The sequence below is a fragment of the Pinus tabuliformis genome, chromosome 1_1, assembly GCF_031772625.1.
Source record: "Pinus tabuliformis cultivar Carrire ecotype Pingquan chromosome 1_1, CPIR1, whole genome shotgun sequence".
Lineage (NCBI taxonomy): Eukaryota > Viridiplantae > Streptophyta > Pinopsida > Pinales > Pinaceae > Pinus > Pinus tabuliformis.
In genome coordinates, this window is record NC_142297.1 from 492,649,959 (window position 1) to 492,669,252 (window position 19,294).

The 19,294-nt window shown below is 35.8% G+C and overlaps 1 protein-coding gene across 3 annotated transcripts in view; it reads left to right on the plus strand.

Annotated features, from left to right (window-relative positions):
* Nucleotides 1-19,294, plus strand: part of LOC149213932 (medium-chain fatty acid ethyl ester synthase/esterase 2-like) — a 424,233-nt gene that overhangs the window by 171,477 nt on the left and 233,462 nt on the right. For all 3 annotated transcript variants that reach the window (XM_089392144.1, XM_089392145.1, XM_089392146.1), the window contains one exon: nt 18,085-18,174. In XM_089392144.1, coding sequence (XP_089248270.1) covers nt 18,085-18,174 — 90 coding nt within the window. The remainder of the gene's footprint in view (nt 1-18,084; nt 18,175-19,294) is intronic.

The window sequence follows — 19,294 nt, forward strand, 5'->3', positions numbered from 1 at the left end:
TGTGCAAACAAACCCAAGAGTAACTTCTGCAACCATATCACCTCACATGCAATTGTGTTTGTTGCCATGTATTTCGCCTTTGCAAAAATCAATGCGACCAACCTTTGCTTCCTGCTGAACCAGGAAATAGCTTTTGAACCCAAGCTGAAGAAATAATTTGAAGTACTCTCTTTGTCCACTGAGCATCCTGCGCAATCAACATCTGTATAAACGTGAACATCACTCCATCTCCTTGCTCATACTGCCACCCAAACTCTATAGTGCCTCTTGGATATTTGAGTACATGTTTCACAACAATCTAGTGCACTTTCGTTGCGTCCACCATAAACTAGTTGAGTGTTTACTGCGAAATAGATATCTGGCCTAGTGTTGACCAGATACATAAGTGAGCCAATCAACTAACAATACATTGTGTCTATAGAGTTTGTAGATGACCTTAGCATTGGTGCAGTATTACTCATTACAACTCTCACAAAAATTAGTCTCATTTGTAACCTTTCATGTTTTCCAAGGAAATTCATGTTTCCCAATGCAAAATGGTCTTGTTGCACCTATTTTGTCACAAGTCCAAGGAAGCGGATGTACATTTTTTTTCAAAGTTCTGAATCATCAACTATCTGGTTATCATGTCATTATAAAGTTATTCTGTACTTCTACGTTCAAACTTGATATGGCATAGACAGGTCCGTGAATTTAGTATAAGGAGAATCGATTTTTTCTTACTAATATTCCAACACTGATCCTTTCTGTATGAGGCATGAAACTTGAGTCATGGTTTCATTGATATCATTCTTTACTGCATGCTTTTAGGTCATACTGGCTTTTAGTTCTTCTATTAAAGTTTGTTATGATATAATACTATCAAGCTTTCGTAGTTCCTTTAAGAGTAAATTGAAAAGGAAAAATATTATTTTTATTAGGAATACCAAGAGTATTGGAGTGACTTTGAAACTAATAAATTCATGATTTAAATTTTTGAGTTCCATGGGTAGAACATTTCAAACAAAATCAACACTTTCAACTTCATAGAACTCTGCAGTAATTTCTCTCTAGACTTGACCTCTTTATGTCAATGGCTAGTGCCATCCCTACCAGAAGGAGGCAAAGAACTAGAATCCAATCTTATCTTATAAAGGCTTGACCTGTTTATGTCAATAACTGTTGTCATTCCTACTAGAAGGAGATTGGGAACTAGAATATTGAGGGACATCACTTTTTTGTATTCTATTTTTCTTCAACCTTTCCTCCTTTTGAACTTCTCATCGGGCCTTTCCTTGTTGTTCATTACTTGGGCCATGTTACCCACCAAAATGGGTAACCCCATAGGAGAAAACTTGTCTCCTACATTTGACAGCCAGCCAACCAACAACCCTTGATATTCACTATTTGATGATGATATGCCATGTGCCTCCGCCATCGCCATTAGCCACATGCCTCTCCCTATCTGACATTACCACTAGGACAAAGGTGGGCTGCTATTCAAAAGGTAATTTGATCATTTTGCAGTTGGGTGCTTATACTTGTTTGTTTTGGGCATTTAGTATGGATAAAGGGTTGATCTGGAAGATTGACCGATCTTTACTGTAAACCTATTTTCTCACCCTACCAAGGGAGTTAATCTTTAGTCCTAGTCCAGTGAGACCTCCCTTGAGGCCTTAGGGTCATAGGAGGGTCACTACTTGGAAAGCCTGGATTGACATAGCCTATTCATTATTCCCTACACCAAACTTGACGCTTTCCATCATACATTACAAGCCCCATATACCACATCCATTCTTCGGGTTTAACTTGTCATTCATTCTTTGGGATTTGGCGCCCACATGTTCCCACTCCTTGAGTAGGGACGAAAAATATTGAACTAGAGGTTGATGCAACTAAAAGAATGGAAAGGCATATCATGGCCACAACAAAAGATAAAGAAGAAAATCAAAATTCAAAAGATGGTCGGGACATAAGTAAGCTTGTGGGTAAAAGCCTAGCATGAGCTCCACCCTCCTCATTAGCCATCACCCAGTTCTTGAGCACATGATGCTCCTTTACATCAAGAAGAACCCTTGCATGTCCGAACCTTGATGAGCGATGAACTGTCTCATTTTAAGGGGTAATATAAAATGCTACATCACAAAGAGTAAGCTCTAACCTTGAGCTATGCATTGTAATACAAAGCGTTATCAAGCACAAGTTGGCCTAGAGAGGCCTAATTTGACCTCATAAGAAGCATATATAAGGAGACTTCAACTCATTTGAAGAGATACTTTTGTTTGTTTTGAAGCAAGGAAGGCAAAGCAATAAGATTGAAGGTCAAGGAAGAAAGAAGAAGTCAAAAAGAAAGAAGAAAACGCTGATCTTGGGCTTGATTTCTCCCACACATGCGAAATTAGGGTTTTTGTTATGCTGCAGGGGGTCGAGAGTTGTAGGCCGAGTTTTTCTGAAGTCACTGCAGGTCTGAAGTTCTGAAATTGGGGGCCGAAAGTCTGAGTTTGGAGCAAGTTTGAATAAGGTTTGACTCTTGTTGACTAGAGTTGACTTTGACTTCTTGGAAGGGCTTGAAAGAGAGCTGACTTGGTGCTTGGAGGAAGTCTTGAATTTGGTCTTGGGGTCTTGGATCTCGCATTTGAACTGATTTTATAAGAAGAGAAGAGATTCTTTCTGGGTTTCTTCCTTGGAGGGGTTTTGCCTTGGCTTGGAGCGTATATATTGTGTCCACTGTCTTTTATGATTTATGCTCTTGGTAATTGTTTGATGAAAAGGATCTAATAAAGAACAAAAGTAGATAACATAAGTTCGAAAGCTTTTATGAAGAATAAGGAGAATTGTTTAAATAACTGCCCTACTAGATTCTCCAACATGATGTCATAGCTAAGGTGAAAAAAGAGAGGTGAAGAAAGAGAAGCCAACTTGAAGATCATCTTGTTGACATAAGAAGGAATTGCTTGTCAAGGGAAATCATTTGCAAAAGGACACAACGAAAGAAGAAGAAGACCTATTGACCTAAAAGGAAGGTTTCTACATCAAGCTGTCATTGAAGGCCTTATCATCTTAAGAGGAGTCAAGCTCTTATTGAAGGAAGAAGATTACAAGCTCTTGTTGAAGGCTCTGTAGTACACTTCATCATTTTGAAGGAAAGGTTGCTACTCTCTCTTGAAAGGTTGTCAATTTGAAGGCTCATTAGAAGACATCTTTGAAGGAAAAGAAGCATCAAAGAATCCCCAGAACATCATCTACTTGAAGACACTATTGTTGAAGACATCCTAGAAGTCATCATTCTAGGGCATCTTTGAAGTTTCTTTGAAGGTCTTAAAAGCATCAAGATAGTTGGAGACATCATCAAGAAGGGCACTCATTTGACAAGTACCATTTTGTGCTCCATGTCTCAATCTACAGATCAAATGGCTACATTTTTCAAGGAAAGCAACAAGCTCGTTGGGTCAACAAACTTCCTAGCATGGAAGAAGAGGATTGATTTGGTACTCACAAAAAACGAAGTCATGGAATATGTTCTTGGTGAAATTACTCAACCAGACAAGGAGAAGACTCGAGAATTAGCAAGATACAAGAAGGGAGAAGTGATGGCACAAATGACTTTTATTGAATCCATAAAATATCATCTCATTCCCTTTGTTGCTGATTTAAAGCCATCTAAAAAAATCTATGATAAGTTGGTAAAGTTGTACTCTATAAGTACATCAGGTCAGAAGGTATCCTTGAGGAATCAACTATATAGACAAAGGAAGTCAAAGGATGAAGACATGGCCACTTATCTTGTGAAGATCTCACAAATAAGGGACCAGTTGCTAGGGCTTAGGGAAGCCGTTTCGATACAAAGATGACTACTTGTGTATTAAATGCTGTGCCACTTGATTGGAGTAGTTTTTCAACTAGTGTCTACTTAAGAAAGGATACTACTCCTTTTGATGAACTATGGGCCCTGTTGCACTCAAATTGTCAAAGTTCCAGGGAAGCAGAAGTACCAACTTTTTCAACAAGGATCAGATCACATATCAACAGTCCATGTGTTCTGGTCATCCCATTCTACAAGTTATATGTTGTAAATGATCTTAGAAAAACCTTGAATCTATGTAACAACGTAGGTAAGCCTATCATTTGATGACGAATTCCATCCTAGGAGGTTTTTAAACCTCATTGGTTACCTGTGTTTTTTGACACGGCTAATCAGATGAGTTTTTTCCCTCCAACTTAAACCCCCAAAGCTAGAGTGAAATTTATTGTTGAATTATTAGGTGATTCCTAGTGTTTTAGTCGATTTTGATGTAAAACTGGTTTGAGAATAATTTAAGCTAATTGGCTAAAGTATTTTATTACAAATCATTTGGTTTACTAGATCATATTGAGTCGCAAATGGGTTATGTGTCTTGAGAGTCTAAGAAAAATGTGTATTCCCTCTTTGAGTCTTGTAAATGAAAAATCATATGTATTAGATGGTTGGAAAAATACTTAATCGCCTCATGTGTAAATTAATTATTTTTTTTTAGCAAAATAAAATTAAATCCTAAGCTAGAAAATGAATTAATTAGAGTTAAAATTAAATTGTCTAGGAAAATAAATTTTCGAAATGGAAAAAATCGTGGGTCTTGAAAGAATCAAATTTTAAATGTCCTCCACAAAGGGAATATTGTCTTTTTCAAGAAAATTTGGACCATTGGACCTTGGTGATTAAGTCAAAGTCATTTTTTTGAGGAAATTAGCTTTAAATAATTAATTTTGAGTTAATTAAAATAGAATTAAATGATAAATTCGAAAATTCTTCAAAAATAGGAAGTCAAGGGCCAAGATTAAAAGATCTTGAAGTATTTATCAACGACCAAGATTATTTTGACAATGATAAAAAAAACTAGTCGTTATTTTTCCATTTGGAGGATTTATCTATAAATTAGAGTCATTTGAGTCTCTAGTCATGTTGGTCTCTGGCTAGAATAGCGGTTGAAGCATTCTGTAAACTATTGTCTCAAAAGAAAATTTGGACCATTCGACCTTGGTGATTAAGTCAAAGTCAATTTTTTTGAGGAAATTAGCTTTAAGTAATTAATTTTGAGTTAATTAAAATAGAATTAAATGATAAATTCGAAAATTCTTCAAAAATAGGAAGTCAAGGGCCAAGATTAAAAGATCTTGAAGTATTTATCAACGACCAAGATTATTTTGACAATGATAAAAAAAACTAGCCGTTATTTTTCCATTTGGAGGATTTATCTATAAATTAGAGTCATTTGAGTCTCTAGTCATGTTGGTCTTTGGCTAGAATAGTGGTTGAAGCATTCTGTAAACTATTGTCTCGTTGGGAACTATTTTTTCTACTATAATAAAAGACTTTGGGGTGCAACTTGAGGTGTTCCTGTCGTTGATTTGTGGTATGTATTGACTACGAGCTTCCTATGTCGTGCGTTATATTATTATTTTGAGATAATACATAGTGTGTGTAGGTACTCAATCCCTGGTCTCCAAGTTCACATACTATGGGCAAGGGTTACTTTGTCTGGATCTCTAGTTTGTATGTGGTGGATTGAATCTTCGCTTAGGCTATAGTGAGGATTAATTTTTCTAAAGCGTTCTTAGCCATTCTTTCAAGGAAAAATATCCTAGAAATTATTTTCTCAAAATTTATTTAAAAATATTCCATATACAATTTGTAAAATAATTTGGTAATTGTAAGTGTAAATTATTTTTCTAACTTGGGTTCGGGTTTTAGATCTATTTTTCATATATTTGGGGTTTGGGTGTTTTTATTTTTCATTTTTTGCAGGTTGGATCAAGGGATCAAGTGAGAGAAGAGCTAGACCTAGGCCCTTAAGGGTAAGATCTAGTCTCTAGACAATTTTGCAGAGAAATTTACTGAAGATTTGACAGCAAAATTCATATCGGAAATTTTCGAGACACGGGGTTTTAGTCTTTGGCCTCTTGCCATTTCAACCCATTTGTCTTCGTAAAGTTGCCTCCTTTAGCCTTGTTCTCCAATTCTTGGCCTCTTTTGCCCCAAAATTGATCCAAAGCCCTAGTATGAAGTTTTAAAGCTAAATACTTGGCAATATTGCAGGATTAAGGTCTAATTCTTAATTTTCAAGCGACAAAGTGATCCCAAAGTTTCAACAATTTTCAACAGTGGAATTTTTAAGGCCTTGGGCCTAGGGTTTGACCTCTAAACCTTTGTTTTATGCAAATTTATTACAAGAAGCAAATTACTAATAATCAGGCTTTAAAATCACAAACTAAATGATCAAAGTCATTTAAAATTGCAAAATCTTCATTTTCACAAATTTTGGCCTCTTGGGTATTTGAGTTTTGGCCTAGATCTAATATTTAAGCTTGCTAGATTTTTCTGCATAGCTGAAATTTTCTGTAGGTCTCAATATTTTTGAATCAAATTCTTAATAAGAGCCAAAAACTGAAATTTTCAATTTCCGATTTTTTTTTCTTTTTCTATTTTTGGAAATATTGGGCATCTATTTTTGGCTTGATTAGTTTGCTTATCTGTGGTTAACTCACTGCTGTAATAAACATATCGGTTTTGAAAATTGTTGAGTCAAACTCTCTAAAAGCCCTAAAATTGAAATTTTCAGGTTCTAGTGCATTTTGATATTTTTGGGCATATTTGCCATCTATTTTTGACAGTGTTATTTTGCTAATATGTCTTTATTTACGACTGCAAATTAAGAAATCAGATCTGAAATTTGACTGAATACATCATCTTGAAGTGATCTAAACAAGCTGAATTATATTTGCCAGTGATTAGAATTTTGGTGTTTTATGTGTTGGGCAAGTTTCATCATTTGAAGTGGTTTATGCACTGCTGTTACAACATTGATAAGATCTGATTTTTTTGAAGCAATATTGTTGGTATAAACTGTTATAAATCTGTGATTAGCATCTTGATTGACTATTTTAAGCATTTGACATCTTGGTTACTTGGTATCTTGTATCACTAAGTATTTTATCTTGCCTAAGCTTGCAATTCATTATTGTCAAGTACTCTTAAAAAGATTCTAATTAAATACTTAAAAAACTTAAGAAAATCTTAACTTGAGATAAATCTCACTTATAATCTCTTGCATAAGCATGCTAGATTTAGATTTGCATTAAAAAATTTACCTCTTAGCATAAGCTAGGTTGATAGAGATATAGGTCAAACCTTTTTAGCTAGCTTAAGGGGCCTTGACAACTCTTCAGTGGTTAACATAGTGACCTTGCAGTCGTCAGAGCCACAATCTCTACAGTGCCGGAGGCATCATGTGATAGAAGACTAACAGAATGTATCGTTAATCAGGCCCTAGCTTGCTTCCTGTTAGCCTCCTTCCCACAACCTATCTTGGAGCCCAACTTCAAAATAGTTAAAGGAAGGTTACACTTAGACTAAGCATTTAACTAAAATTTACTAAGATCACTGCATCTCACATAGGTTCTAGGATTTGCACATCATATAGGTTAGTCAATCATTGAAGTAGCAGATGTCCATCCGGTCATTTGGTTTCAATTCATAAGAAACAAGAATTTGTGACTCCATTAAGGCACTGGTCTCATAATAGAAAATCTAATTTAATCATAATCTTGCTTAAATTCTACCAAGTGGCTAGGTCACTAATCCATGTCTCCCAAGTAAGTTGATTTTTCAACTTACTTTCTTTCACCTCATTCCATAGAGACTATCCCCCATTGCCTATTGCTAGGAAACAACTAGAACGGAGTGGGCGGGGATTAGAGTGACAGCCCCTGTCCTAAGAATTGTTGCGGTGCTTGTACAATCCGGGCACCAACATTTTTTGGCTCCATTGCCGGGGACAAGTTTGTCTTGTTGCCGGGGTTAATGACAAATTCTCATAATCTTTGAAATCATATTCCATCTTTTCATTTATCCCACCAACGCCACATTTTTTGCACCTGTCTTTCAACATTCTTCATCTTCTCATCACCTTATCATTTTTCATTTCACTAATCTTCTCATCTTGTTCATTTTCACAATTAGCACCTGGACATTTAGATTGGTTTCCGTTTTGGGTGGCGACTCCACTTATTCATCCATTCACTAGAACATACTCTAGAAGGAATCTTGGTAGCCTGGCTAGCCCCGCCCCTGATTCTGAAAAGGTTCTAAGAGCTCGATTAAACAAGTTACACTCTAGAGATCGTTTAAATTTTCTCAGGCACGAAGCTCTCATTGATCTCCATTTTCTTTTCATCAATCCTCCAAATCAAAAGATCATGCGTGACCACTATGGTCCTTGCAATCTCAATAACATCCAGGGGTATCCGCATTATTTACCAAATGAGTCAACTATGAACAGATTGCTAATCTTTGAGGGGAATAATGCTATTAATGCTGAAGAGCATATAAAGAAGTTTAATTCATTCCTCCATAGATATGCTCATTCTACAGACTATAATCATGAAGATATCAAGATGAAGTTGTTTGTCTTATCATTGGAAGGTAGTGCAATTGACTAGTTTCATGAGAAGGCTAATAATGCTTTTGTTTCTATAACAAACCTTCTTTATGCTTTTCGAGACAAATACGGGGATAAGGAGGGATACTACTAGGTAAAAGAATTCAATACCCCATCAAAAAGAAAGAAAATGAAACGGTGGTAGAATTTAACTAGAGGTTCAACAAACTAATAAGGGACATGACTCATGATTATAAGCCTCCTGACAAAACTATATTGGAAACATATCTTGAGGCTTACTATGTAGAAGTCCAATATGAGATAAGACGGGCTCACCTTGCCACTTTAGCTACTGCCCAAAACACAACTGAAGAGTTAGAAAAGGATAAAAAGGCTTCAGGTAAATCTGAGATCCATGGTTATTAAAGAACTCCGGTCAAAATTAAGGACAAATCAGATATAGTTAAAGAATTAACCAAACTGGTTAGGGATATGGAAATTAAACACGTCAAACAGATAAGTGACTTGCAAAATCAGTTAATACAAATGGAAAGAAATGCCAGGATGCAACCACAGAGTATGCCTCCCAAAAACAATAACAACACTAGAGGGAACAATAACAACAATAGAGGGAACAATAACAACCAGTGGCCAAAAAGGAATTCCACAAATGATCAAAGGCCTCCTACACCGCTTGAGTCTGCTAACGTAGTTGATGAATGTGTTCCTTTTTGCAGACCTTGTGACAATTTTCACAAAGAAAGTACATGTGCTTTGGCTAGAAGAATCTTAGAAGAAAGTAGATATCAACGAAGTAATAACGCAATTCAAGGTGAATCAAGTGAAAGCCAAGCTTTGCAATAAACACCTTCAATGAATAAAAAGACCCCATTATGTAGGCATATGGTGATAAACCAACTGAGGAATAAGTTCTAGAACTTGCAAAAAGTAAGGGTTACACACAACAAAGGAAGGGCAAAGGTCAAAGTCAGAACAAGCAGGTTCCTGCTGAAAGATACAAATTTGGTTTGAACATGGATTGGGCTGCATGGATAAATAATATTCAAATGTCTGTCCTCGTACTTGAACTTTTAAAGATTCCATCTCAAAGGGCATCTTTCTTCAGGGCTTTGAGTTTGCTTTTACAAGAAGATAACGAAATTAATCATCAGGACGAAGAAATCAAATTAAAGGATATCAACTGTTAAATGATTAATGAAAATCATGAACCATTCTTTCTTACATTAGACATCAATGACAAATTACCTCACAACTGCATGTTAGATTCTGGTGCATCTAAGAATGTTATGACCAAGAAAGTCATGGAACAATTAAACTTAAGAATTTCTAGACCATATCATAACATTTGTTTGATGGACTCTAGAAAGGTTGAAGTCCTTGGTGTGGTTAAAGATTTACATGTTGCCTTAGCAGATTATCCATACAAGATCATCACCATGGATATTGCTGTCATTGATGCATTAGATGTGTGTGAAATGCTTCTCTGCCGACAATTTGTGGCTGATATTGGTGGGTTCATTCAGATAGATTTGTCTTATGCCACTATTCTAGCAGTAGCAGGTGGTATGCGCAGGTTATAAAGAGAAGTAGAAAGAAGATACCACATGGAAGTTCCAAAGAAGTTGGAAAATGGCGAGCAGGTTGTACCACAAGAGCATTTGCCTCGCTTTGAATCAGAGATATGTCACTTTTTCCACCACCCATCCCCTCCACCAATCAGAAAAAGAAAAAGATTTCAGATTGACAGAGATATGCAACACAGTGATGAGCAGTCACACCGACCTAAGAGGGTCAAACTTCAACAAGGGACATTTGAAAAGCGGTTGAGTGATCTACCAATCAACGGACAAATACTCGAGATTGTTCCTCACTGATGACATCTGATGCCGTGGGCATTGTTTTGTATAGTATCTCTAACCCTATTCCCTTTCATTTATGTCATTAGCTAGTTTATTTCACGTATTTATATTGTGTTTCTTATATTTCAGTTTGTTAGGATAGATTTTCTATTCCAACGGTATTTTCTATATTTGCATGATGACTTCGATGTTTAATGGATATCTATTTGATGGACTTTTGTTTTTTTGGATGCAAGATTTTGGGATTCTCACGTTGCTTTTTTGCTTTTTAGAAGCAACGTGTCCCCATATGGAGCTAGATGTTGCACTCAAATTGTCAAAGTTCTAGGGAAGCGAAAGTACAAACTTTTTCAACAAGGGTTGAATCACATATCAGCCATGTGTTATGGTCATCCCATTCTGCAAGTTATATGTTGTAAATGATCTTAGTAAAGCCTTGAGTCTATGTAACAACCTACGTAAGCCTATAATTTGATGACGAATTTCATCCTAGGAGGTTTTTAACTTCACCCATTACTTGTATTTTTCAACACGGCTAATAAGAAGAATTTTTGCCCTTTAGCCTAAACCCCCAAAACTAGGGTGAAATTTATTGTCGAATTATTAGGTGAGTCCTAGTGTTTTAGTCGAGTATGGTGTAAAAGTGGTTGGGAATAATTTAAGCTAATTGGCTAAATTATTTTATTACAAATCACTTGGTTTACTAGATCATATTGAGTCACAGACGGGTTATGTGTCTTAAGGGTCTAGGACAAATGTGTATTCCTTCTTTGAGTCTTGTAAATGAAAAATCATATGTATTAGAGGGTTGGAAAAATAATTAATCCCCTCGTGTAAATTAATTAATTTTTCTAGCAAAATAAAATTAAATCCTAAGCCCGAAAATTAATTAATTAGAGTCAAAATTAAATTGTCTAGGAAAATGAATTCTGCAAATGGAAAAATTGGTGGGTCTTGAAAGAATCAAATTTTAAATGCCCTCCAACAAGGGAATATTGTATTTTTCAAGAAAATTTGGACCCTTGGACCTTGGTGGTGAAGTCAAAGTTAAATTTTTGAGGAAATTAGCTTTAAATAATTAATTTTGAGCTAATTAAAATGGAATTAAATGATAAATTCGAAAATTCCTCAAAAATAAGAAATCAAGGGCCAAGTTAAAATATCTTGAAGTATTTATCAATGACCAAGATTATTTTGACAATGATCAAAGAAACTAGCCGTTATTTTTCCATTTGGAGGATTTATCTATAAATTAGAGAGTCATTCGAGTCTCTAGTCATCTTAGTTTGTGGCTAGAATTGTGGTTGAAGCATTCTGTAAACTATTGTTCCGTTGGGAAGTATTTTTTCTACTATAATAAAAGACTTTGGGGTGCAACTTGAGGTGTTCTTGTCGTTGATCTATGGTATGCATTGACTACAAGCTTCTTCTGTGGTGTTTTATATTATTATTTTGAGATAATACATAGTGTGTGCAGGTACTCAATATTTTGGTCTCCAAGTTCATAGACTGTGAGCAAGGGTTACTTTGTTTGGATCTCTAGTTTGTATATGGTGGATTGAATCTTCGTTTGGGTTATAGTGAGCATTAATTTTTCTGAAGCGTTCATAGCCATTCTTTCAAGGAAAAAGATCATAAAAATTATTTTCTCAAAATTTATTTAAAAAGAGTCCATATACAATTTGTAAAATAATTTGGTAATTTGTAGTGTAATTTATTTTTCTAACTTGAGTTGGGGTTTTAGATCTATTTTTCATTTATTTGGGGTTTGGGTGTTTTTATTTTTCATTTTTTGCAAGTTGGATCAAGGGATCAAATGAGAGAAGAGCTAGATCTAGGCCCTTGAGGGTAAGATCGAGTTTCTAGAGAATTTTGCAGGTACATTTACTGAAGATTTGACGACAAAATTCAGATCCGGGAATTTTCGAGACAAGTTTTTAGTCTTTGGCCTCCTCTTGCCATTTTAGCCCCAATCTATCATTTCAACCCATTTATCCATGCAAATTTGCCTCCCTTAGCCTTGTTCTCCAATTCTTGTCCTCTTTTGCTCGAAAATTGACCCGAAACCTTAATCTGAAGTTTTAAAGCTAAATACTTGGCGGTTTTGCAGGATTAAGGTCTCAAATTTCTTAATTTTCAAGCGACAAAGTGATCCCAAAGTTTCAACGATTTTCAACGGTGGAATCTTGAAAGCTGTGGGCCTAGGATTTGACTTCTAAACCCTTATTTTTTGCAGTTTTATTACAACAAGCAAATTACTAATAATTAGGCCTTAAAATCACAAACTGAATAATCAAAGTCATTTAAAATTGCAAAATCTTCATTTTCACAAATTTTGGCCTCTTGGGTATTTGAGTTTTGGCCTAGATCTAACATTTAAGCTTGCTGGAATTTTCTGCATAACTGAAATTTTTTGCAGGTCTGAAAATTTTGAATCAAATTCTTAGTGAGGGCCAAAAACTGAAATTTTTAATTTCAGATTTTTTTCCTTCTATTTTTGGAAATATTGGGCATCTATTTTTGGCTTGATTAGTTTTCTTATCTGTAGTTAACTCACTTCTGTAATAAACATATCAGTTCTGAAAATTGTTGAGTCAAACTCTCTAAAATTGAAATTTTCAGGTTCTAGTGCATTTTGCTATTTTTGGGCATATATGCCATCTATTTTTGACAATTTTATCTTGCGGATTTGTCTTTATTTACTGCTGCAAATCAAGAAATCAGATCTGAAATTTTACTGAATACATCATTTTAACGTGATTTAGACAAGCTGAATTACATTTGTTGGTCATTAGAGTTTCAGTGTTTTATGTGTTGGGCAAGTTTCATCGATTGAAGAGGTTTATGCAGTGCTGTTACAACATTGATAAGGTCTGAATTTTCTGAAGTAGTATTACGGGTATAAATTGTCATAAATCTGTGATCAAAATCTTGATTGACTATTTTAAGCATTTGACATCATGGTTACTTGGTATCTTTTGGAATATTGTTGAAGTTTACACTTGTATCTCTAAGCATTTTATCTTTTCTAAGATTGCAATTCACTATTGTTAAGTACTCTCAAATACATTCTAATTAAGTACTTAAACAACTTAAGAAAATTTTAACTCTAAGATAAGTCTCACTCATAATCTCTTGCATAAGCATACTAGATTTAGATTTGAACTAAAAATTTGCCTCCTAGCATAAGCTAGGTTGATAAAGATATACGTCAACCCTTCTTATCTAGCTTAAGGGGCCTCGACAACTCTTTGGTGGTTAACACGATGACCTTGTAGTCGTCAAAGCCACAATCTCTACAGCGCCGGAGGCATCGGTTGATAGGAGCCTAACAAAAGGTATCGTTAATCAGGCCCTAGCCTGCTTCCCACAACTTACCTTGGAGTCCAACTTCAAAATAGTTAAAGAAAGGTTTCACTTAGACTAGACATTTAACTAAAATTTACCAAGATCACTGCGTCTCACATAGGTTGTAGGATTTGCACATAATATAGGTTAGTCAATCATTTTAGTAGTGGGTGTCCTTCCAGTCATTTGATTTAAACTCATAAGAAGCAAGAATTTGTGACTCCATTAAGGCACTGGTCTCATAACAGAAAATCTAATTTAATCATAATCTATGTCTCCCAAGTTAGTTGATTTCTCAACTTACTTTCTTTCACCTCATTCCATAGGGACTACCCCCCATAGCTTGCTGTTGGTAGACACCTATAACGGATTGGGCAGGGATCAGAGTGACAGCCCTCGTCCTGAGCGTTGTCGCGGTGCTTGTACAATCCAGGCGACAACAGGGTCAATGTATTTTGGAAAAAACAAGGATAAAGGCAAAGGATGACACCAAATCAAATGAAAAATCTCAAGCTTTTGTAGTAAGGTCCAAGATGAAGAAGAAAGGGAAGTTTGGAAAGTCCAAAGTAAAACAAAATATGTTCAAGATACAATGCTTTGGATGCAACGAGTATGGACATTTCAAGAGGGATTGTCTAAAAGAGAAAAGCAACAAAAGGAAGGAAAAGGCTGAAGCTCACATAACTAAAGAAAAGGGAGAACTTGAAAAGAAGCCAAAAGGAGAAGATCCCAAGGATCTTTATTTTTTAAGGAAGTTCCATCTTCGTCAGATTCATTTGCAATTTATCTTTCCTTTATTAGAAATTAGAAGTTAGAGTAAGCATGCATAGTTTCATTGTTTAGAAGTCTTGATTTTTGTAAAAGCAACAAGCTCATTCAAGAAAGTATGGCTAGATGGTTGTATGGAAGCAAATGTATGCATCTTTTTATGTAACTCTTCTCTAATGTAGGGTTCATATCTACAAAAATCTTGCAAAAGGAGTTGGTTATGGAAATGTGCTCAATAAGTCTTCCATATGATTACTCGATGCTTGGAAGAATAAGTTTGGCGTACTTTGGAATGGTTAAGGATCGAGAATCTTCCACAAGTTGACATGACTTAGACATGATGCTATTGATCAACATTGAGTATGGTTTTCTAAAGAAAGAAAGAAAGTTGATAATGACGACTCTAAGAAAGAAGAAATTGGAGCTTGCTGGTCAATTTGTTTTATGGTCTCTTTGATTACAAGTGATTAACATGGAGAAGGATGAAGGATCTTTGGTAAAAGATAAAGATAGACCTTGCAAAAGTATGTTGATCTCATAAGTAAGAAGAATCTGAAGAGGCCATCATATTGAGGTAATTTTGATATTGATGGCTTCGTTTTGGTTATCTAGTCAATATATGTTTAGCTACCTGGAAGGAAATTGTATAAAAAGATAATGGCAGTTGAGGCAAGTATATCTACAATTGTTGGTTTTGAACTCAATTCATTGAATACATGGATTGAGTGGATGGTTTTGGTAATCCTTGAAGGATTGTATGGTCAAGATGTTTACATCATATTGGGAATCGGGATTAAGAGGTAGTGGTACAAAGAGATAACGCGATGTTCATATGAACGACGAAGATCACTTAAGGGAGCTATGATTAAGCTCTACCTTGATTGGCAAATATAATGCCTTTGTTGGTGATGACTAGAGGAAAGTGATATGAAAGATTGATGGCCTGAATCCTATCACAGTTCAACTACATTACATTCAGGAAGATGAAAGATCTATTTGATGAAGCTGCAAAGAAGAGGAGGAGCCATGTAGTTACTTGAAGATCTCCATAAAAGCCTAGTAGCTGATGCATTGATGAAGGCACACTAGAAAGCTTCCCGATTGATAGGAAGTAAAAGACTCTCCTCTATGCTTTAGAGTGAGTAAGAAGTCTCCTTAAATGTTTGAGGAGCAAGGTTCTATTCCCCAATCAAGAGGGAATGAGGATCTCCTCTCTAGGTTGAGAGGGAGTGATGTTAAAGGCATCATATTCTCCATGTGTCATGCACTAGACCAGGGCTAACAACCATAAGTCTTAGTGAAGACACTAGGAAGGAGAATGGAGGATTGGATAAACATCTCAGATTATTACTCCTTTAGGGTATAGAATTCAAGATAGGAAGGAGTCTTGTTGATTGACACTCTTTGAGGATTTGACAGTTTTCCAAAACAAGAGTGGTCGAAGAGGACCAATATTCCTTGAGGATTGGGAATCCAAGATAAGAATAGACCTAAAAGGACATACCTAGTGAACATCCGAATGGGGTATGTACCTTGAGAGGTAGTGTGGTGTCTCGCATAAAGTCTGCCAACATTATGCTCTGATATAAATAGAGCTTGTCAAGTTAAGGTCTTACCATGTTGACAATGCTGGTTATGATGTTGATGCCTAAAAATGGCTTACCAATCCGACTCTTCTTATGAGAACTCTTCAGTTTGAGATTTCTTTTGTATCGGTTGTACAATTATGAATACCTCCCTAGTTAAGAGGGAGTGTTGGAAAATGTAACTAGATTTGGTCTTCATAATTGTCATTGTACATGCCATTATGTATATTTTATGTAACAAGCAAAAGAAGAAAGAAAAAATATTATTTTCAAGCATGGGTTTCATGCTTCTTTTGATTGGTCATCTAGGTTAGGCATGTTCTTCATGCTTCTAGGGTTTGTCATAATTGTCATGAGTCAAGAGAGTCAATGTCATGTATATAAGACCCATTTGGACATGTTGTGTCATGTAAAAGAAATTATTTTGAGTCTAAAAAGTCAAAATAAGCCTTCAAGCACAAGTCGACCTAGAGAGGCCTAATTCAACGTCATAAGAAGCATATATATAAGGAGACTTCAACTCATTTGAAGATATACACAAGTTCGATCTGAAGCAAGGAAGTTGAAGCAGAAAGAGTCAAGGTCAAGGAAGCAAGAAGAAGTGAAAGAGAAAGAAGAAAAATCTGATCTTGGGCTTGATTTCTCCCACACATGTGAAATTAGGATTTTTGTTACGCTGTAGGGGACCGAGTGTTGCAGGCGAAGTTTTTTTAAAGTCACTACAGGTTCGAAATTTTAAAATTGGGGGTTGAAAATCTGAGTTTGGAGCAAGTTTGAATAAGGTTTGACTCTTGTTGACTTTGACTTCTTGGAAGGGCTTTGAAAGAGGGCTAACTTGGTGCTTGGAGGAGGTCTTGACTTTGGTCTTGGGGTCTTGGATTTCTCATTTGAATTGATTCTATAAGAAGAGAAGAGATTCTTTCTAGGTTTTCCCTTTGGAGGGATTTTGCCTTGGATTGGAGCCTATATTTTGTGTCCACTGTCTTTTATGATTTATGCTCTTGATAATCGTTTGATGAAAATAATCTAATAAAGAAGAAAAGAAGATAACATAAGTTCACTAGCTTTTACAAAGGATAAGGAGAATTGTTTAAATAACTTCACTACTAGATTTTCCAACAGCCGTGAAGCCTTTTCCCATCCACTATCATACATTTACATTAACACCTACTGATTAAGGGGTTGACCTCAGAAATGCCACTTCCCTTGAGGGTTGGAACCACGTAATAGGGTTGAATATTAGCCACATCTATCAAGGTAGGGAACACCTTTATGAGACTTGGTCTAGTTAGATTTTGGAAGGTGATCCTTATTTGAAGTATTAATGTACCCTTAACATCCATGTTTGGCCCACTTAGATGCTCATATGATCTTAGTCTCTCATGGTTGGTTGCAAAATTTTCTGAAGCAATATCCGATGAAATTTGTATTTGGGACATTACAACTTGCACTTGGGCGCCATTGGATTTGCAAGTACTGGTACATAACATGCACAAAAGTGCCACTGGAGAGACATGAACCCTGTTGGATGCTTTAAAATAAGCCTGCTTACACTGACCCGATGAGCCACTATCGATAAAATATAATAATAAATAATAATAGTAATTTAATTTTAGGATCACAGCTAAACCATACACCAACAAGGTGTATGAGCCCCCCTTATTTGTGGGATAAAGGACCCCTTCTCTGCAGCGTTTTGATTGCTAAAGTTGATGGAGGTGTACATACTCTACTCCCTCTAGATTTGAAATTATGACCTCCTAAGAGGAAACACATGTTCTTAACCATTGGGCCCACTATAATGGGGCTGCCGGAATGAACACATTCTTTCCATAAACTGCCAGATAGAGCTGGTGTAAATTTCCTGAGAATATTGGTTGAATTCAAGTGATGCATTAAAGAAAGATATGAAAACTGGTCTAGGATTTGGTTGCTTGGGGTATAATTTTCCTTTGAACTCTGTGAATTTGAATGATTGAAATCTTTGAGAGCTTTGTCATCACACCAGCAAGTTAAGTCTGTTTTGTGTGTGAATTTGTTTTTGTACTCATTACTGTTTTCTTTGTTGATAATATAAAAGTGACATCTGTTTTAACATGATCAATGCAGTATTTAAAGCACATTGTTTATGCTCTTGCCAAGCAAGGATGGAAAACTGTTGTTGCTAATCATCGAGGGCTGGGAGGAACTTCCATTACTGTAAGTGTGGTACATTATCTATGAAGTACTAGCATATTTTGTCACAGGTGTGATCATTTGCGGATATTATGTTGAATTGCAGCATTGTCTTTTCTTGATAAGAGACCATCATGATTCTTACTGAGAATCAATAGAGGGGTTGATTTACAAGCAGGTTCCTTGAATCTAGTGGGAATTTATTATATGTCATAATGGATCTAAATGTCTGTTGAAATTTTTGTATGGGATGCATAATCTAACATAAGAATCAAATGCAATTATCTTTGTTAATTATGCATATAGAACCATTCTGGGATTTTCAGACAATGTTACAATGGTGAACCTATTCAAATATATATTATCTACCTATCCCAACCTAAACAGGAAGCAGACATGAGACTAAATGTATTCATACAATCAATGAAGCTGGCTGCGCATCTCACCCGGTATTTGAGCTCTGCCCTTGTGTTTGTTACAAACCAAAACAAGCAAATTCTTAGCTGCTTCCAACAGTAAGCTGGGTTCAATAATTTTGCTTCTGAAAATTTGGAATGAGATCTGCCCATCATGATGTCTTCAAAAAAATAAGCTGCCGCTCCACACTCTTGCTGATTTACTCTACTGCACACAGCTTTTATCCATGTTGCAATTGGATCCATATGCCTGTTAAGGATCAAACAATAGATGGACATGACATTAGGTATAGCTGAATCATCGAAGTTTGAAAGAAAGATTCATGGCTGCCCCATTCATTTTCAGCTGCTGATAACCTATAAGATTTGAAAGCTCATTTTCATTGCTGATGGAAGAATTTGCATATACCCAATTAAAAGCAGACACAATGGTAGGAGGCTCAAATGAAAGTTCAAAAGTTGCTTTTCTTCCACATATATATGCCACTGATCTAGGCTATGTAAGTTAACCTCAAGGTCTTGCTCTAGAGAAAGAATGCTGCCAATGCATATTGCTGAAGCATGCTCCAATTCTGATTTTTAAAGATCTTTCGTCTATGCTCAATGTATGAAAATTTTAATATCTCCTCTTTAACTAATTCAACATCTTCTCTGTGCCTGTTCTCCTCAAATTTTTTTTTTATGATTTGTCATTATTTCCATCTATAACAACTTCCTTTATCAGTATT